The 22,457-nt window shown below is 46.0% G+C and overlaps 1 protein-coding gene across 1 annotated transcript in view; it reads left to right on the top strand.

Moving 5' to 3' along the window:
- Window positions 1-22,457, top strand: part of csmd3b (CUB and Sushi multiple domains 3b) — an 826,488-nt gene that overhangs the window by 718,439 nt on the left and 85,592 nt on the right. Inside the window, exons 49-53 of the mRNA XM_036953488.1 lie at window positions 2,986-3,174; window positions 7,202-7,387; window positions 7,942-8,136; window positions 11,125-11,298; window positions 12,122-12,295. Of these exons, the coding sequence (XP_036809383.1) occupies window positions 2,986-3,174; window positions 7,202-7,387; window positions 7,942-8,136; window positions 11,125-11,298; window positions 12,122-12,295 (918 nt within the window). The remainder of the gene's footprint in view (window positions 1-2,985; window positions 3,175-7,201; window positions 7,388-7,941; window positions 8,137-11,124; window positions 11,299-12,121; window positions 12,296-22,457) is intronic.

Genomic DNA, 22,457 nt, shown 5'->3' with positions numbered 1-22,457 from the left:
GTGAATATGTGGTCTGTCGTACAGTAATTTGGTAAAAAGCCAATTTGACATTTTCTCAGTACATTGTTTTCACTGAGGAAATGTACAAGTCTGCGGTTAATGATAATGCAGAGGATTTTCCCAAGGTTGCTGTTGACGTATATTCCACGGTAGTTATTGGGGTCAAATTTGTCCCCACTTTGTGGGTTGATCAGTCCGTAGTTGCAAATATTGGGGGAAGATGTCAGAGCTAAGGATGTTAGAGTTTAAGTATAGCCAATTGGAATTTATTGTCTGTATATTTTATCATTTCATTGAGGATACCATCAACACCACAGGCCTTTTTGGGTTGGAGGGTTTTTATTTTGTCCTGTAGATCATTCAACGTAATTGGAGAATCCGGGGGGTTCTAATTATTTTTGCTGTTTGTTCTTTGTTATAGAGCCAAATAGTGTGGACAAGTGGTTTTCCCAGAAATGGTTGGATTCTTCAATTACATTGAGCTTATTTCTGACGTGCTGTTCCTTCTTTTTCATAGTGTGTTTCTGTATTGTTTTAGTGATTCACCATAGTGAAGGCGTAGACTCAGGTTTTATGGGTCTCTATGTTTTTTGGTTGGACAGGTTTCTCAATTTCTTTCTTAGGTTTTTGCATTCTTCATAAAAAAAATGTCAATGTTAATTTTCTTCAGTTTTCTGTTTGACATTTTTAGATTTGATAGGGAAGCTGAGAGGTCAAATATACTGCTTAGATTTTCTACTGCCAAATGTACATCTTCACTATTACAGTGGAAGATTTTGTCTAGGAAGTTGTCTAAAAGGGATTGAATTTATTGTCTAATAGTTTTTTGGTAGGTTTCCACACTACTTTCCTTCCATCTATAGCATTTCTTAATATTCTTCAGTTCCTTTGGCTTTGATGCCTTATGATTGAGTATTGCTCTGTTCAAGTAGACAGTTTGCTGTGATCTGATAGGGGTGTCAGTGAGTTAACTGTGAACGCTCTGAGAGACTCTGGGTTGAGGTCAATGATAAAGTAGTCTGCAGTACTACTGCCGAGATTATCTATAGGTGTACCTACTATAGGAGTCCTCTTGAAGCCTACCGTTGACAATGTACATACCAAAAGTTTGTGCTGCAGTTGTTGGTTATGTTGTGCCTAGGGTGGCATATGGGGGAGGGAATGCTGTCACCTCCAAGTAGGTGTTTGTCCCCCTGTGTGCTGAGGGTTTCAGGTACTTGTCCGGTTCTGGCATTTAGGTCGCCACAGACTAGTACATGTCACTGGGCCTAGAAATGATTGTTTTACCCCTCCAGGATGGAGAACCTGTCTTCATTAAAGTATGTGGATTCTAGTGGGGGGATGTAGGTAGCACACAGGAGGACATTTGTCTTCTTCTTAAGATCATTTCCTTTTTAATTTCTAGCCAGGTGTAAAATGTTCCTGTTTTGATTAATGTAATAGTCAGTTAGGTCTGCTCTGTACCAAATTAGCATCCCACCTGAGTCCCTTCCCTGTTTCACACCTGGTAGTTTGGTGGATGTTACTACCAGCTCTCTGTAACCTAGAGTGCAACCAGTGGGTCTGTCTCCTCTATACCATGTTTCTTGTAGGATGACAATGTCTGTATTTCCAAGTGAAGTCCAGGTTCCTGCTCTTTAGGCCAAAGGCAGATGACCTCAGGCCTTGGATATTCCAGGATGAGATATCTCTCCCTCCCCCTCTTTATCCCCTCCCTCTTTATCTATCCCTCTCTATCTCTCTCGCTCACTCGCTCTCTCACTCTCTCTCTCTCATTTCAATAGGCTTTATTGGCATGGGAAACATATGTTTACATTGTCAAAGCAAGTGAAATAGATAATAAGAAAGGGAAATCTATCAAAAATGAACAGTAAACATTACACTCCCAAGTTTCACAGGAATAGCCACATTTCCATTGTCCTATTGTAGCGATGTACAGTGTTATAATGATGTGCAAATAGTTAAAGTACAAAAGGGGAAATTAATAAAGGTAAATATGGGTCGGCAGGTAGCCTAGTGGTTGGAGCTTTGGACTAGTAACCAAAAGGTTGCTGGGTCGAATCCCTGTGCTGACAAGGAAAAAATCTGTCATTTTGCCCCTGAACAAGGCAGTTAATCTACTGTTCACTGGTAGGCTGTCATTGTAAATAATAATTTGTTCTTAACTGGCTTGCCTAGTTAAATAAAGGTTAAATCAAAAATATGTTTCTTCTGTAAGCTTGGCTTTCCTCCTCTTCTTTAATCTTCCTCAGTGAGATTACAGGACATTGTCTCCTCTCTTTACATTCTGAGACGACATCCCTTAGTGCAACCCCTGGCCATTGTTCCATTGTTCACACACAATCAGGACAGTGTGTTTACTGTAGCTGTGTGCTCGGTGTTAGTTTAAATATGTATCTTAATTAATAAGGCTTGAATTAATAATACCTAGAAGTCAGAACTTGCTGTGTGAACTAGAATTCACCCTCCCGGATGTGGTTTGACTTTGCCCTCCTACTGTGGTTTATAAAAGTGAAAAGTCAAGGTACACAATAGCTATTCCCACTGCTCAGTCGATGGAAATCAGAATGATTCCTGTATTGATTTCGACAGAAGGTGAGTGGAGGGCGAGCAGAGTGCTTTATAGTGCATTCAGATAGTGATCAAATAGAGAACACATCACATTTTAGCTGGTGAAGTTTTCAAAATCTCATCGCATCAATGCCAGAAAGAGTGTTATTTATGTAACTGTATAATGTATAGGTATGGGGAAATTACATGTTTTTTTATGACAAATAAATGCTCCACATTTAGTTCAAATAATATAAAGGTGCTCTGTGTTGTTACATGAATACCAGTAGTACTAGGTCAGAGTCTTATATTACAGGAATAAGGCTCTGGTTAATACTAAAAGGTTACTGATCTAGTGTGTGTGTGTGTGTGTGTGTGTGTGTGTGTGTGTGTATGTGTGTGTGTGTGTGTGCGTGTGTGTGTGTCCGTCCCCAGCCCTATACTGCAGCACCCCTGACTCGCCCCTGCAGGGGTCCATCAGCAGCCAGACTGGAGGTCACCTCAACAGCCTGGTCCGCTGGGCCTGTGACCGGGGATACCGCCTCATAGGGAACAGTACGGCCGTGTGCAGGAGGAACCCCTACGGATACTTCGCCTGGGACTCCCCCGTTCCGGCTTGCCAAGGTGAGATCAGGGTGTTAGGGCATGGGGGAAAGGGGGAGGGTGGAAGGAGGCAAGGCTAGTTCTTAACTGTCTATCTATTGTGGACAGATGTTTTACAGTTAAAGCAGGGAATTATTTACAGTCAGCCAGACGCATGTCGTTGAAATGCTTTACATCACAATGATATGCTGCAGTACCACTAGCAGTATTGGCCAGGATCAGGAACCAAATACTCATAAAGCTGCCTATATTTAAAAAGCTGTCCTATTGTAGTCCTGATCGGAAGTCACGACTCATGAGTTGAAATGCTCAATACTATACTACTACAATTGGACTATAACTTTCCAGGAATCTTTACTAGTGTGTCACATATAAGAGGTCCAATTCCATTGTAGCTACTCAACACTTATCTACCTCTAGCTAGTTTTTTCTACATGAAATGTGAGAGCCAGAATAGAAATAAATGTCCCCTCAAAACTGGTTTCGTCTAAAGCTCCACTCAGTGATTTAATGTGATTTGATGCCACCTTACTGTCAGGTGCCAGAGGCTCGAGGGACACTAACATGGAGTGACACCCATGATATGACTTACGTGGCTGTATTTTTACACAGGCAGCCCAATTCAGATTTGATTTCATTAATTGGTCTTTTGACCAATCAAATCAGCTCTGAAAAAGACCGATCTGAAAATATGGTATGTGATTGGTCAAAAGACCAATTAGTGGACAAAAATATCAGAATTGGACTGATGTTCTTAGTGTCCACATTGGGGAAAAACTCAATCTCAGCAGGACATTTTTTTTAATGTATTGATGCTGTCCTCATAATATGATGAGACCAAATGGTCTTGATGATTACATCTAGAGCTTGACGATGTTTTTACACTGACAACAAGTTGAAATACCAATAGTGGATGTATATCCGAACAGACAGATACTAACCTCCGGGTGCGTTCTGAGCGGCACCTTACGCTTCGATCACACCGACAGTGTCCGTGTGAAAAATAGTACGGCAGCATCATCTGGATGTGTGTGTCACAACAGTTCAACATTCACCTTCTGCTACTGTTTCTGTCAAGACGTCTACGGATACAGTTAGACTCATACGTTGGATAAATCCTAAGTATGCACCACACAGAACGCACTGCAACTGTCTCTGCAACGCAACGCTGCAAAGGTAAACACAGGGTTTCATTGGAAATGAATGTCATTCTGCCGTACCAAAAATGCAATGACGCTGTCGGTGTGATCGAACCGTTATCTCCTGAATAGTGCAGTAACACATCACATTTAAATGTATGTAGTTCTGTCCTTGAGCTGTTCTTGTCTAGTGATGTTCTGTATTATGTGTTATGTTCTGTGTGGACCCCAGGAGAAGTAGCTGCTGCTTTTGCAACAGCTAATGGGGATCCTGATAAAATACCTAATGTGCACTACTTTTGAGCAGAGCTTTATCGGTAAAGTACAACAAAGGTAGGGGAATAGGAAGCCAATTGAGACGCCGCCTCAGTAGTGTTCCAAACGGATTGGAGAGAAAGAGAGAGGAAATATAAGGATGGGTCTAATCATATTCTGTTAGCTAAAACCTTATGTAAAACTGTAGGAGTGACAATCACCAGAAAGTATATTCACATTTTCCTTAGCAGAGAGCACACACACACACACACACACACACACATACACGTACATACACACACACAGCATAGTTATAATCTCCTCAAAGCCTCTGTTTTGTTTTTGCTTACTCTTCACTTTATAATTATAATTCACTTCTCCAGCTTTTCCCACAACAATATACCTATTGTTATAGCAGGAAGAAATGATGCCATCCACCTTATTCAGAATGACTTCCGACATACACTGAGTGACATAGAGGTGTTCCTAATGTTTGTACGCTCAGTGTCTACAGACACAATTTCTGGTTTGTTTGTGTGTTTAGAAGAAGGTCCCTGCCCCCCATCTACACGGTGGAAAAACTAAAATAACTCCTACACTTCCACCTCTGCTTGAAAGGGGACTGTGACGAAGTTATTTTCCTTTCAACCTTGTCTGTGTGTTGGTTTTGGTTTCTTTATCTCTGTCAAAAATGTTTTTCTGTGTCTCTGTAAATCAGTTGGTATAAGGTGATCCTTTGTCGCTGTGTAAAGATTGAGTGGGCACTACTTTGTCAGTAGATAGTTAGTGCGGGTTGAGTGAGCAGCGTGTTTATGTCAAAATTGTCTCAATGCTGTGTCACTGGAATTTCATCATTCCTATTAATTATACATTTATTAAATCACTCAGTCTATTTTATAAGAATTTGTAAGATTCCTATTTGCATAAAATAGACAGAGACCAGTCTTATCAAAATTATATAATAGTATTTGTTCTCGGAGCGCGCTGCCATGTAACCACGAATAAACAGTTTATATACAAAATATGACGTCATAGGTTACAAATTGTCCTTTCTCCCAACAGTTCAAAAGTTTATTCCCGCCCCTTCTCGCTCTCACTCCAGACACACAGTTAAATCGAGATTAAAACTTCTGAAGTCTTCATCCATCACCATTTAGCAGACAGTTCCAGCTAATGGAAAACCTAAGAAAACACACACTGCCTTATCTAAACATCCCAGAGCTAAGTTGAGTCGGTTCAACCATAGGTTAACGACCCTTTCTGCTTACTTAAAAACCCACAATTCCAGTCCTCTCCAACCTGGCTGGAATGGTATTTATTTTATTTAATTACCCCTTGATTTAATGCTCCACAATCCCTCACTTATGAATTAACATTATTAATCAGATATAATAAAACATAGTAGAGTTTAATTAGTTATGGTTCTATTTAAAATGTAGATATTGTTTAGTCATTATTCATAAAATTCCTAACATGCTGTCTCTGTGTCATTGTATGGTCTCTGTGTTAGAAGACAAATGAACAGGAAGATAATCAGTATTTTTCAAGAATCAGATCAGTATCATTATATGGTCTCTGTGTTAGAAGACAAATGAACAGGAAGATAATCAGTATCCGTATATGGTCTCTGTGTGTTAGAAGATGAATGAACAGGAAGAGAATCAGTATCATTATATGGTATCTGTGTGTTAGAAGATGAATGAACAGGAAGATAATCAGTATCAGTATATGGTCTCTGTGTGTTAGAAGATGAATGAACAGGAAGAGAATCAGTATCATTATATGGTCTCTGTGTGTTAGAAGAATATGTGGAAGCAGAATCAATGTTCCTCACTGTACTGACAGTCTGTTAATAGTGGTATAGTCAGTGGGTCTTTGAGTGAGCATTGTTACTTTATCTCTCTGACCAATGTCGTCAGCAGGCCTTTGTGTTGAAACGGTTTGTGTTGATCTCCTTGTGTGAGTTGTGTACTGTTGGTGTGTGTGTTACTTGAGTCCTCTGTATGTGTGAGTTTATCTCTGTGTGTGAGACTGATTTGAGGGCGTGGTGTGAAGAGTGCAATAACCCTGAGTAAAATTCCTTTGATAAATAACCCTGAGTGTAATTCCTTTGAGCAGAATAAGTGCTGACTCTCCTCTCTTCCTCTCCTCCTGTATCCTCCTCCTCCCCTGGTCTCCACTCCTCTGGTCTCCCCTCCTCTGGTCTCTTCTCCTCTCCTGGTCTCCCCTCCTCCTCTCCTGGTCTCTCCTCCTCTCCCCTGGTCTACGCTCCCTTTCCCCTGGTCTCCCATCCTCCTCTCCCATCCTCCTCCCCTGGTCTCCCCTCCTCGCCCCTCCTCCTCTCCCATCCTCCTCCCCTGGTCTCCCCTCCTCTTCTCCTCCTCTCCCATCCTCCTCTCCTGGTCTACCCTCCTCCTCTCCTGGTCTCTCCTCCTCTCCCCTGGTCTCCCCTCCCTTTCCCCTGGTCTCCCATCCTCCTCTCCCATCCTCCTCCCCTGCTCTCCCCTCCTCTTCTCCTCCTCTCCCATCCTCCTCCCCTGGTCTCCCCTCCTCGCCCCTCCTCCTCCCCTGGTCTCCCCTCCTCGCCCCTCCTCCTCCCCTGGGCGCCCCTCCTCCTCCTCTCCCCACCTCTCCCCTGGTCTCCCCCATGGCAGCGGTGTCCTGCGGGGTGCCTAAGGCACCGTTGAATGGAGGAGTGCTAACGGTGGACTACTCAGTGGGCACACACGTGACCTACTTCTGCAATGACGGCTACCGCCTGTCCTCCAAAGAGCTGACCAGCGCCGTCTGCCAACCGGACGGCACATGGAGCAACCACAACAAGATCCCTCGTTGTTCAGGTAGCTAACATTAGGCTAGGAAGCTAATGGGGGGGTGTATGAGGGCATTTGTGCGCGCTGCCCAGATAGCTAATGTTAGGCTAGGAGGTTAGTCCAGCAGCTAGGACAAGTGAAGCAGGGGTAGAGAGTATATTTGTCTGTATGCGTGATTGTAATTGTGTGTGTCAGTGTGTGAGAGTGTGTGTGTGTGTTTGTGCGTTCCCCTCACAGCTCCCATGAGGTCAATTACTTCCCTAGTAAAATAAGTTCCCCCCTCGAAGGCAATCCCTCACTTATTTATTAGTCTGTATTTTGCCAAAACATGAAGTTATTTCCCCTTAAGATGACTGTTTACAATGCCTGGCTGCCTCACAAAGCAGCGCAAATGGAGGTCAACAGTTAACACAGAAAATAATACAATTGTAATGGAGAACTGTGTGGGAAGAAATCTGAGGTTATGCCAATTATCTTCTGCCAGTAAGTCGCTCTGGATAATAATGCCTGCTGTGTGTGCGCGTACACGCTCGTGTGACTGTGCCTGTGAACCTGGGTGTGCGTGTGTTTCTGTGTGACAGTGGTGGTGTGTCCAAGCATCGGCTCCTTCTCTCTGGAACACGGGAGGTGGAAGATCGTGAACGGCTCCCACTATGAGTACAGGACCAAGATTATCTTCAACTGTGACCCGGGCTACTACCGTCTAGGCCCCGCCCACATCCAGTGCACGACCAACGGCGTGTGGAGTTGGAGGAATGAAAGGCCTCACTGTCAGAGTGAGTAAAAGGCGGACATCTCCATGTCAGAAGCCTGTTGTGTTTAGGTTGTGTTTATGCTGTGTGCCTAAGGTGTATTGCATGTCTATGTAATGATTAGCAATTTGACTTAGCAAATGTAACTTTACACATGTTTGCTACATTTTGCTACAGTCTGCCCTAGGGAGTGTTGAATGTCTGTCCAACCTTGGGCAGAATCCTAAGATCGAAATGTGATATTTTTACCCCAAATATTCAATAATGAGATAGATAGGTGGATAGAGACGTCTTTGAGATGTTCATTAAAAGTAGTATCAGGATCAGGTGTGCTTGGATGTGGATGTGGGAGGATAGTGAATGCACTAGACTTGATCATATAGATTTTTATGGTTTCAATTTTCCCAAAACAGAAAATAAACAAACAGAATCCCCAGGCCACCTCCAACCTCCCTTTACCTCCTCTCCTCTCCCTTTACCACTTCTCCTCTCCCTTTACCTCCTCTCCTCTTCCTTTACCTCCTCTCCTCTCCCTTTACCACTTCTCCTCTCCCTTTACCTCCTCTCCTCTCTCTTTACCTCCTCTCCTCTCCCTTTACCACTTCTCCTCTCCCTTTACCTCCTCTCCTCTTCCTTTACCTCCTCTCCTCTCCCTTTACCACTTCTCCTCTCCCTTTACCTCCTCTCCTCTTCCTTTACCTCCTCTCCTCTCCCTTTACCACTTCTCCTCTCCCTTTACCTCCTCCCCTCTTCCTTTACCTCCTCTCCTCTCCCTTTACCACTTCTCCTCTTCCTTTACCCCTCTACTCTCCCTTTACCTCCACTCTCCTCTCCCTTTACCTCCTCTCCTCTTCCTTTACCTCCTCTCCTCTCCCTTTACCACTTCTCCTCTTCCTTTACCCATCTACTCTCCCTTTACCTCCACTCTCCTCTCCCTTTACCACTTCTGCTCTCCCTTTACCTCCTCTCCTCTCTCTTTACCTCCTCTCCTCTCCCTTTACCTCCTCTCATCTTCCTTTACCTCCTCTCCTCTCCCTTTACCTCTCTCCTCTCCCTTTACCTCCTCTCACTTTACCACCTCCACTCTCCCTTTACCTCCTCTCCCTTTACCTCCTCTCCTCTCCATTTACCACTTTTCTGCTCCCTTCACCTCCTCTCCTCTTCCTTTACCTCCTCTCCCTTTACCACCTCTACTCTCCCTTTACCTCCTTTCCCCTCCCTTTACCTCATTTCCCCTCCCTTTACCTCCTCTCCTCTCCATTTACCTCCTCTCCTCTCACTTTATCACTTCTCCTATCCCTTTACATAATCTCCCTTTACCTCCACTCTCCTCTCCCTTTACCTCCTCTCCTCTCCCTTTATCACTTCTCCTCTCCCTTTACCTCCTCTCCTCTCCCTTTACCTCCTCTCCTCTCCCTTTACCTCCTCTCCTCTCCCTTTATCACTTCTCCTCCCCCTTTACCTCCTCTCCTCTCCCTTTACCTCCTCTCCTCTCTCTTTACCTCCTCTCCTCTCCCTTTATCACTTCTCCTCTCAATTTGCCTCCTCTCCTCTCCATTTACCTCCTATCCCTTTACCTCCTCTCCCTTTACCTCCACTATCCTCTTCATTTACCTCCTCTCCTCTCCCTTTACCTCCTCTCCATTTACCTCCTCTCCTCTCCATTTACCTCCTATCCCTTTACCTCCTCTCCCTTTACCTCCACTCTCCTCTCCATTTACTTCCTCTCCTCTCCCTTTATCACTTATCCTCTCCCTTTACCTCCTCTCCTCTCTCTTTACCTCCTCTCCTCTCTCTTTACCTCCTCTACTCTCCCTTTATCACTTCTCCTCCCCCTTTACCTCCTCTCCTCTCCCTTTACCACCTCTCCTCTCTCTTTACCTCCTCTCCTCTCCCTTTATCACTTCTCCTCTCCATTTGCCTCCTCTCCTCTCCTTTTACCTCATATCACTTTACCTCCTCTCCCTTTACCTCCTCTCCTCTCCCTTTATCACTTCTCCTCTTCATTTACCTCCTCTCCTCTCCCTTTATCACTTCTCCTCTCCCTTTACCTCCTCTTCTCTCCTTTTATCACTTCTCCTCTCCCTTTACCTCCTCTCCTCTCACTTTACCACCTCTCCTCTCCCTTTACCTCCTCTCCTCTCCCTTTATCACTTCTCCTCTCCATTTACCTCCTATCCCTTTACCTCCTCTCCCTTTACCTCCACGCTCCTCTCCATTTACCTCCTGTCCTCTCCCTTTCACTTCTCCTCTTCCTTTACCTCCTCTCCTCTCCCTTTACATCCTCTCCTCTCCCTTTATCACTTCTCCTCCCCCTTTACCTCCTCTCCCTTTACCTCCTCTCCTCTCCCTTTACCTCCTCTCCTCTCCCTTTATCACTTATCCTCTCCCTTTATCACTTATCCTATCCCTTTACCTCCTCTCCTCTCCCTTTACCTCCTCTCCTCTCCCTTTACCTCCTCTCCTCTACCTTTACCTCATATCCCATTACCTCCTCTCCCTTTACCTCCACTCTCCACTCTCCTCTCCCTTTACCTCCTCTCCTCTCTCCCCACCCTTTACCTCCATTCAATTCTTCCTCTCTTCTCTCCCTTCTCCTCTCCTGTCCCTCCTCCCTTCCCTTCTCCTCTCCACTCCTTCCTCTCCCCTCCCTCCTGTCCTCCTCTCTCCTCTCCTCTCCTCTCTGCACCTCCTCTCTCCTCTCCCCTAGCTCGTCTCCTCTCCTGTTCCAAGGATCCCAAATACAAAATAATATGACTCACCTTCACTTACAAATATCACAGAAACAGTTGACAGATCAATTCAAACTTGGCAAAAATCGCTCCGATTGAATTACCATTGGAACTGTAAGGGATCAGCCTGTGTCTTATTTATTAACCAAGAATTCAAATAATTGTTATACTCAACTCTGAGAGTGCTTTGAGACAATATCTCTCATATGTTTGTTTATGTTTGTTTATGGTTTGTGAGCTGGGAGATGATGTCTCTGTTATTGTATTGTCTGTGTCACAGTCATTTCCTGTGGAGACCTCCCTGGCCCGCCCAATGGGAAGAAGATTGGTACACAGATGACCTTCGGGGCGACCGCCATCTTCATGTGTGATGCAGGGTTCATGCTGGTGGGCTCTACCGTGAGAGAATGCCTCCCCTCTGGACTGTGGAGTGGACAGGAGACGCGCTGCTTGGGTAAAACAACCTATGTGTTCCCCACATCTCTGTTCTCTGTCTTTGTGTAAAACAACCAAGTCATTCTCCAGACTCTGAGAGAATGTTAAGATTATTAAGAACGAAGAACCATTACCCACATTGTGTTGTCTGTCTGTGAAATGTAGGCTACAGTATCTATTGCCCTAACAATGTTTTTGTTGTTGTAGAGTTATTTTAAGTCTCCACCTCTAAGGAACATCTTTCTAATGTGTTAAAATAGCTTTACAGTCTAACTTTTTTGTCTGCTGATGCCAAGTCTGTGGAAGCAGGGACAACTGTCTATTTTGGGCTTCCATCTTTTCTCTGACACATGTCTGTGGACTAAAAATATCTCTGCGACCTGACTGATTAAATTAGCATCTCAATACTGTACTCTGTCTGTAACCTTCGAAGAACAGGACTGTACGGTACATTACAAGACTTCTCGTTCTCCCTCCTCCACCTAACTCTCCCCTCTCTCTCCCCTCTCCCCTCTCCCCTCTCTCTCTCAATTCAATTTCAATTTCAAGTCCATTTAAGGGCTTTATTGGCATGGGAAACATATGTTAACATTGCCAAAGCAAGTGAAATAGATAATAAACACAAGTGAAATTAACAGTACAAATTAACAGTAAACATAACATCGTCTCTCTCTCTGACTCTCTTTCGCTCTCTCTTTCTCTCCCTGATTCTCTTTCGCCTTCGCTCTCTCTCTCTCCCCCTTTCTCTCTGTTTGCCTATCTCTCTCCCCCCCTCTCTCTTCTCTTGCTCTCTCTCTCTCTCCTCTCCCTCCTCTAACTATTGTTTTTGTGTTCCTCTCCAGCGGGCCACTGTGGTATTCCGGAGACCATAGTGAACGGCCAGGTGATCGGGGAGAACTTTGGGTACAGAGAGACGGTAGTGTACCAGTGCATCCCAGGCTTCCGCCTCATCGGCCCCTCTGTGCGGATCTGTCTGCAGGACCACAACTGGTCCGGACAGCTGCCTTCCTGCGTGTGTGAGTAGTCCATCTTTTATCTCTCTCTTTCTCTCTCTCTGACACACTCACATTTGTATCGACTTGGCCAAAGCTTTTGATACGATAAACCATTCCATTCTTGTGGGCCGGCTAAGGAGTATTGGTGTCTCTGAGGGGTCTTCGGCCTGGTTTGCTAACTAACTCTCTCAAAGAGTGCAGTGTATAAAGTCAGAACATCTGCTGTCTCAGCCACTGCCTGTCACCAAGGGTGTACCCCAAGGCTCGATCCTAGGCCCCATGCGCTTCTCAATATACATCAACAACATAGCTCAGGCAGTAGGAAGCTCTCTCATCCAATTATATCCAGATGATACAGTCTTCTACTCAGCTGGCCCCTCCCCGGCTTTTGTGTTAAAAGCTCTACAATAAAGCTTTCTTAGTGTCCAACAAGCTTTCTCTGCCCTTAACCTTGTTCTGAACACCTCCAAAACAAAGGTGATGTGTTTTGGTAAGAAGAATGACCCTATCCCCACTGGTGTGATTACTACCTCTGAGGGTTTAGAGCTTGAGGTAGTCACCTCATACAAGTACTTCGAAGTATGGCTTGACGGTGCACTGTCCTCCTTACAGCACATACCAAAGCTGCAGGCTAAAGTTAAATGTAGACTTGGTTTCCTCTATCATAATCGCTCCTCTTTCACCCCAGCTGCCAAACTAACCCTGATTCAGAGACATCATTTAAGTCTCTCTTTATGTGTTGTTGTGATGTCTCTCTTGTCATGATGTGTGTGTTGTCCTATATTTTTATTTTACATTTTTAATCCCAGTCCCCATCCCTGTAGGAGGCCTTTTGCCTTTTAGTAGGCCATCATTGTAAATAAGAATTTGGAAACAATGTGTTTAATGTATTTGATACCATTCCAGTTAATCCACTCCAGCCATTACCACAAGCCCGTCCTCTCCAATTAAGGTGCCACCAACTTCCTGTGCTTGATTCATTTTTTGTGGTTCATGATTTTTCATGACAACACAGTTGTCACTATATATTCTCCCAAAAATGTAATGGTAAACATAGTAGAGTCTTCTTCACACCTCTGCAAACACTTTTGGGTGAGTGTCAGCTCAGACTTTTTTGTAAGGACACAGTTGACTAATAGCACTGCTTTAGAATGCAAAAGGAAGAAGGGAGTCACCACGCTGCGTCATTATGCTGTCTCTAGGCTGACGAGTCGAGTAGCACTCCTGAGCGCCCCCTGCAGTTCACAAAGACCCTGACATATTCAACATTATCTTCCTTCTCTCTGCGCTCACACACAAGGAGCCTTCCCTATTTGCTCGTTTTTACTGGAGCTGAAAATAACATTTCGAATGATGACTCTTACGGACAGTTATTTATCTTGTTGTGTTTTATAGCGTTACTAATCTAGATAGAATGACTCAAGCAGTAGATGTCATAGAAGGTATTAGTCATATGGGGTTGGTGGGCAGACTGCATGTGATAGTCTACAGTGTCTTCAAATAGATACATCTTCCAGGTTTGCCTGAGGAAACTATTCTTTCTCCATTTAACGCAGCGAGGCAACAGTGGTGTGTGTGAAAGACAGACAATGCAAATCCCCTGTTTCCTGTGATCTAGAGATAAACAGACGGAACACAACACCACTGTACTGTTTTTGCGGACCTGAAGGTGATCACTCTGGGGTGACGTTTTCCCTCGGTACAGATCTAGGATCAGCTTCCCCTCCCAAAATTGTTAAGCATTCATGGGGAAAATGCTAAACTGACCCAAGATCAGTGTCTAGGGGCACCTTCACTCTATTCCATGTCACCTTTACCACGTCACAGCCCTGACACACCATGACCACGTCACAGCCCTGACACACCATGACCACATCACAGCCCTGACACACCTTTACCATGTCACAGCCCTGACACACCATGACCACGTCACAGCCCTGACACACCATGACCACATCACAGCCCTGACACACCTTTACCACGTCACAGCCCTGACACACCTTTACCACATCACAGCCCTGACACACCTTGACCATGTCACAGCCCTGACACACCATGACCACGTCACAGCCCTGACACACCATGACCACATCACAGCCCTGACACACCTTGACCATGTCACAGCCCTGACACACCTTTACCACATCACAGCCCTGACACACCTTTACCATGTCACAGCCCTGACACACCATGCCCACATCACAGCCCTGACACACTTTTACCATGTCACAGCCCTGACAAACCTTTACCATGTCACAGCCCTGACACACCATGACCATGTCACAGCCCTGCCACACCTTTACCATGTCACAGCCCTGATACACCTTTACCATGTCACAGCCCTGACACACCTTTACCACGTCACAACCCTGACACACCATGACCACATCACAGCCCTGACACACCTTGACCATGTCACAGCCCTGACACACCATGACCATGTCACAGCCCTGACACACCATGACCACATCACAGCCCTGACACACCTTTACCGTGTCACAGCCCTGACACACCTTTACCATGTCACAGCCCTGACACACCTTTACCATGTCACAGCCCTGACACACCTTTACCATGTCACAGCCCTGACACACCTTTACCACATCACAGCCCTGACACACCTTTACCATGTCACAGCCCTGACACACCATGACCATGTCACAGCCCTGACACACCATGACCATGTCACAGCCCTGACACACCTTTACCATGTCACAGCCCTGACACACCTTTACCACATCACAGCCCTGACACACCTTGACCATGTCACAGCCCTGACACACCATGACCACATCACAGCCCTGACACACCTTGACCATGTCACAGCCCTGACACACCTTTACCACATCACAGCCCTGACACACCTTTACCATGTCACAGCCCTGACACACCATGACCATGTCACAGCCCTGACACACCTTTACCATGTCACAGCCCTGACACACCTTTACCATGTCACAGCCCTGACACACCATGACCATGTCACAGCCCTGACACACCATGACCATGTCACAGCCCTGACACACCTTTACCATGTCACAGCTCTGACACACCTTTACCACATCACAGCCCTGACACACCTTGACCATGTCACAGCCCTGACACACCTTTACCACATCACAGCCCTGACACACCTTTACCATGTCACAGCCCTGACACACCATGACCACGTCACAGCCCTGACACACCATGACCATGTCACAGCCCTGACACACCTTTACCATGTCACAGCCCTGACACACCTTTACCATGTCACAGCCCTGACACACCATGACCACGTCACAGCCCTGACACACCTTTACCACATCACAGTCCTGACACACCATGACCACATCACAGCCCTGACACACCATGACCATGTCACAGCCCTGACACACCTTTACCATGTCACAGCCCTGACACACCTTTACCATGTCACAGCCCTGACACACCATGACCACATCACAGCCCTGACACACCATGACCACATCACAGCCCTGACACACCATGACCACGTCACAGCCCTGACACACCTTGACCACGTCACAGCCCTGACACACCTTTACCACGTCACAGCCCTGACACACCTTGACCATGTCACAGCCCTGACACACCTTTACCATGTCACAGCCCTGACACACCATGACCAAGTCACAGCCATGACACACCATGACCATGTCACAGCCCTGACACACCATGACCACGTCACAGCCCTGACACACCTTTACCATGTCACAGCCCTGACACACCTTTACCATGTCACCGCCCTGACACACCTTTACCATGTCACAGCCCTGACACACCATGACCATGTCACAGCCCTAACACACCATGACCATGTCACAGCCCTGACACACCATGACCACATCACAGCCCTGACACACCTTTACCATGTCACAGCCCTGACACACCTTGACCATGTCACAGCCCTGACACACCTTTACCATGTCACAGCCCTGACACACCATGACCAAGTCACAGCCATGACACACCATGACCATGTCACAGCCCTGACACACCATGACCACGTCACAGCCCTGACACACCTTTACCATGTCACAGCCCTGACACACCTTTACCATGTCACCGCCCTGACACACCTTTACCATGTCACAGCCCTGACACACCATGACCATGTCACAGCCCTAACACACCATGACCATGTCACAGCCCTGACACACCATGACCACATCACAGCCCTGACACACCTTTACCATGTCACAGCCCTGACACACCTTGACCATGTCACAGCCCTGACACACCTTTACCATGTCACAGCCCTGACACACCATGACCAAGTCACAGCCATGACACACCATGACCATGTCACAGCCCTGACACACCATGACCACGTCACAGCCCTGACACACCTTTACCATGTCACAGCCCTGACACACCTTTACCATGTCACCGCCCTGACACACCTTTACCATGTCACAGCCCTGACACACCATGACCATGTCACAGCCCTAACACACCATGACCATGTCACAGCCCTGACACACCATGACCACATCACAGCCCTGACACACCTTTACCATGTCACAGCCCTGACATACCTTTACCATGTCACAGCCCTGACACACCTTTACCATGTCACAGCCCTGACACACCTTTACCATGTCACAGCCCTGACACACCTTTACCACATCACAGCCCTGACACACCTTTACCATGTCACAGCCCTGACACACCATGACCATGTCACAGCCCTGACACACCATGACCATGTCACAGCCCTGACACACCTTTACCATGTCACAGCCCTGACACACCTTTACCACATCACAGCCCTGACACACCTTGACCATGTCACAGCCCTGACACACCTTTACCATGTCACAGCCCTGACACACCATGACCATGTCACAGCCCTGACACACCTTGACCATGTCACAGCCCTGACACACCTTGACCATGTCACAGCCCTGACACACCTTTACCACATCACAGCCCTGACACACCTTTACCATGTCACAGCCCTGACACACCATGACCACGTCACAGCCCTGACACACCATGGCCATGTCACAGTCCTGACACACCTTTACCATGTCACAGCCCTGACACACCTTTACCATGTCACAGCCCTGACACACCTTGACCATGTCACAGCCCTGACACACCATGACCACGTCACAGCCCTGACACACCTTTACCACATCACAGCCCTGACACACCATGACCACATCACAGCCCTGACACACCATGACCATGTCACAGCGCTGACACACCTTTACCATGTCACAGCCCTGACACACCTTTACCATGTCACAGCCCTGACACACCATGACCATGTCACAGCCCTGACACACCATGACCACGTCACAGCCCTGACACACCTTGACCACGTCACAGCCCTAACACACCTTTACCATGTCACAGCCCTGACACACCATGACCATGTCACAGCCCTGACACACCATGACCACGTCACAGCCCCTACACACCATGACCACTTCACAGCCCTGACACACCATGACCATGTCACAGCCCTGACACACCTTTACCATGTCACAGCCCTGACACACCATGACCACGTCACAGCCCTGACACACCATGACCACATCACAGCCCTGACACACCATGACCACATCACAGCCCTGACACACCATGACCACGTCACAGCCCTGACACACCTTTACCATGTCACAGCCCTGACACACCTTGACCATGTCACAGCCCTGACACACCATGACCACGTCACAGCCCTGACACACCATGACCACGTCACAGCCCTGACACACCATGACCATGTCACAGCCCTGACACACCTTGACCATGTCACAGCCCTGACACACCATGACCACGTCACAGCCCTGACACACCATGACCACGTCACAGCCCTGACACACCATGACCATGTCACAGCCCTGACACACCTTGACCATGTCACAGCCCTGACACACCATGACCACGTCACAGCCCTGACACACCTTGACCACGTCACAGCCCTGACACACCTTTACCATGTCACAGCCCTGACAAACCTTTACCATGTCACAGCCCTGACACACCATGACCATGTCACAGCCCTGACACACCATGACCATGTCACAGCCCTGACACACCTTGACCACGTCACAGCCCTGACACACCATGACCATGTCACAGCCCTGACACACCTTGACCATGTCACAGCCCTGACACACCATGACCACGTCACAGCCCTGACACACCATGACCATATCACAGCCCTGACACACCATGACCACGTCACAGCCCTGACACATGTCTAGGCTGTATTATTATTATAATTATTAACTATATGGTTAGAACAATATTTATATATTCTGTTATCAGATCATAGTGTCTGAAACAATATGTTTCCTTTAGGCTATAAGAAAACCGTTTGTTGTCTGATAACATTGTCTCTCCGGTGGTAATCGTGGTGATGATGCCCAGAGTTTTTATAAAGACATTATGCTGTGTAAAGCTAGCAGCACTTGAAACAGAAATAGCTACTGGAGATATGAGCGGGCCAGGGCCATTTAGCTTTGTATCCTACTGAAATGGTAGTGAACCGTATCTCCTCAACTGGCTATCACAAAGACTAGGCCTCTGGCTCGCTGATCAACCATGGAGCTAGGCCAACACTTCTGCATGGAAAATAGGATTTTATTTCACCCCTTGGGGGTGTGTGTGTGTGTGTGTGTGTGTGTGTGTGTGTGTGTGTGTGTGTGTGTGTGTGTGTGTGTGTGTGTGTGTGTGTGTGTGTGTCGTGTGTGTGTGTGTGTGTGTGTGTGTGTGTGTCGTGTGTGTGTGTGTGTGTCTGTGTGTGTGTGTGTGTGTGCCTGTGACTCCACATTCACGTGCATGTATTTGAGGTTGCGCTCAGCTATTTTAAAGTGCAATGATGTGGTTTTAAATTCTGGTTATAGACAGTGCTCAAATGAAGGGGAAATTGCTTCTTTGCAAAGAGAGACAAATTACATCTGTAATTATGCAAATGCTGTTGTTTGTGAGAACGTGGGAAAGGGAGGGAGGGAGGGAGGGAGGGAGGGAGGGAGGGAGGGAGGGAGGGAGGGGGAGAGGGAGAGGGAGAGGGAGAGAGAGCAGCTGCGGATGGCAATGAGGAATGTGTGGACCCGCCAGGGGTGACAAGGAGAAAAACAAGACTGAAGTGAGGAATCACTTTCTACAGACATTGACACCTGTTCAGGTTATCCTTCATAGGCTTAGTAGGACAGAGAACCCAGAAACGGACTGGCCATAATGGCAGTTTGGGCAAATGCCTGATGCGCTGGTCCATCTTTAGCCCATTGTGAACAATGATCATAATTTGGCTAATAATGAGGGCCTTAAGAAAATAAATTGCTGGTGTGGGGGCCTCGAGGAAGATAGTTTGGTCAGTCTGTTGGGCCCGGGAAGATGTTTTGGGCCCAGTGCGTCTCTGAGAGAAACCTCAGTGCAGACAAAGACAGATGTGGCTTGCTGCTTCAACTACAATTTTGACAGCGGTTCTTTTTTTTGTCCTCCTTTTCGTGTGATGCCTACAGCATTGAATCAGTGAGAAATATTAAAGCATAAACATGTATTTTCTCTGACGATTCACGTCACTAAAAGGCCATATGACTTTGAAAATGTAACATTGTTATATCAAGTTCATTAGAATTTTTTTTTTTTTAAATGGTCTGCATTAGGGCAGAGAAGAAGTGCCTGGAGTTGGATACAGGTCAGTAGTTAACTGTGGTGGACTAGTTGTGGCTGGAGAACAGAGGACAGAGGAAAGGATTACTCTCAGTTCCCCAAAATGGAGAAGAGAAGGTGGAATTAATGCTCTGTGTCTGCTCTGTGTCTGCCCTGTGTCTGCTCTGTGTCTGCCCTGTGTCTGCCCTGTGTCTGCTCTGTGTCTGCTCTGTGTCTGCTCTGTGTCTGCTCTGTGTCTTCTCTGTCTGCTCTGTGTCTTCTCTGTCTGCTCTTTGTCTCCTCTGTCTGCTCTGTGTCTGCTCTGTGTCTGCTCTGTGTCTGCTCTGTGTCTGCTCTGTGTCTGCCCTCTGTCTGCTCTGTGTCTGCTCTGTGTCTTCTCTGTCTGCTCTGTGTCTGCCCTGTGTCTGCTCTGTGTCTGCTCTGTGTCTGCTCTGTGTCTGCCCTGTGTCTGCCCTCTGTCTGCTCTGTGTCTGCCCTGTGTCTGCTCTGTGTCTGCTCTGTGTCTGCTCTGTGTCCTGCTCTGTGCTCCTGCACATGTCAAAACATTCATTGAAAAAAAAAGCACAGTGGGGCTGTTTTTTGTGTGTGTGGTGACACATGTACACATACACACAGATATACACACCCCTGCTGTTACCTACACACTTTAAGTATCAGCAGGGCACACACACTTGGAGTTAGGGCCTTCACACCTTAACACTGACTTCCAGACGATCACTCACTCATTGACTCAAACTTTTTGGGGCCGTCTGGCCTTGTGAATGTGCTAGCAAAACAGTTCCGAAACAGCTCGTCATAACATGAGTAAGATTTTTTTTTTTAACCATAAAATTTGTTTTACAATGACTTCGGCAGTGGATGGCCAGACGAACCAAAATGTTTTCAAGCTAATTTCCTGCAATTCTACATATTTTGTCTTGGGGCGGAGGTATTTTTTGTTGTTGCGGCATAATGCTAATATTCTACACATTTCACCATGAGACGGAGAGATTTTTTTTATCACAGTGCATTTATGTATAACAAAAAAACACATGTATTTTTTTTTCAGTTTAACGAATTCTCATTTACAAACACGTTCTACCCCTGCCAACCCCGGATGACGATGGGCCAATTGTGCACCAATTGTGCACCTATGGGACTCCCAATCACAGCCAGATGTGATTCTGCCTGGATTTGAAACAGGGACTGGAGTGACACCTCTTGCATTGAGATGCAGTGCCTCAGACCCTGCCCCACTCGGGAGCCCATTACTAAGTTGAAAAATGTATCATTGGTGGAGTACTGTGGATACCAACATCCCTGTGAGCCTCCCAGGCCCATGTTGCCCAGGGTTAAGAATGGTAGATGAATAATATTACATTGTATTGTAGCACAGTCTATACCAAGGATCATCAGCTAGATTCAGCCACAGGATGATTTTATTGAGTGGATGGTCAGGGTGCCGGAACATAATTACAAAGAATTTTACATAATCATTTCAAACCTTGCTTACATTTGTATACGATCACATACAAGTACACTATATCACTCTATTAGGTGTGGGAATACTTTGGAACAGATTTACTAAATGTAAATCGCTCTGAGCTGATTGGCTGGTGTCCCAGTTGGGAAACTTTGCTCTAAACTTATTCCACAAATCTGTTTGCTAAAATGTGTTAAATCTGTTGATGTTAATAATATTGATTTAAAAAAAATATGAAATGTAAAAAATTATATAATAATAATGCATCTTTTGAGATCTGGCTGTGGACCCCCTGCAGTACCATCCCAGTTTGAGGATCCCTGGCCTAACACACTGACTTCCAGACCAGTACACAATCACTCACCCATACTTTTCTATTGTGTTATTGTCTGTATGTTTGTTTATCCTATGTGTAACTCTGTGTTGTTGTCTGTATGTTTGTTTATCCCATGTGTAACTCTGTGTTATTGTCTGTATGTTTGTTTATCCTATGTGTAACTCTGTGTTGTTGTCTGTATGTTTGTTTATCCTATGTGTAACTCTGTGTTGTTGTCTGTATGTTTGTTTATCCTATGTGTAACTCTGTGTTGTTGTCTGTATGTTTGTTTATCCTATGTGTAACTCTGTGTTGTTGTCTGTGTGTTTGTTTATCCTATGTGTAACTCTGTGTTGTTGTCTGTATGTTTGTTTATCCTATGTGTAACTCTGTGTTGTTGTCTGTATGTTTGTTTATCCTATGTGTAACTCTGTGTTGTTGTCTGTATGTTTGTTTATCCTATGTGTAACTCTGTGTTGTTGTCTGTATGTTTGTTTATCCTATGTGTAACTCTGTGTTGTTGTTTGTATGTTTGTTTATCCTATGTGTAACTCTGTGTTGTTGTCTGTGTGTTTGTTTATCCTATGTGTAACTCTGTGTTGTTGTCTGTATGTTTGTTTATCCTATGTGTAACTCTGTGTTGTTGTCTGTATGTTTGTTTATCCCATGTGTAACTCTGTGTTGTTGTCTGTATGTTTGTTTATCCTATGTGTAACTCTGTGTTGTTGTCTGTATGTTTGTTTATCCTATGTGTAACTCTGTGTTGTTGTCTGTAT

This window comes from Oncorhynchus mykiss, chromosome 18 (genome assembly GCF_013265735.2).
Source record: "Oncorhynchus mykiss isolate Arlee chromosome 18, USDA_OmykA_1.1, whole genome shotgun sequence".
In the NCBI taxonomy this organism is placed as follows: Eukaryota; Metazoa; Chordata; class Actinopteri; order Salmoniformes; family Salmonidae; genus Oncorhynchus; species Oncorhynchus mykiss.
The sequence above is the reverse complement of the archived record's forward strand: the minus strand, read 5'-3'. Positions and strand labels throughout refer to the sequence as shown.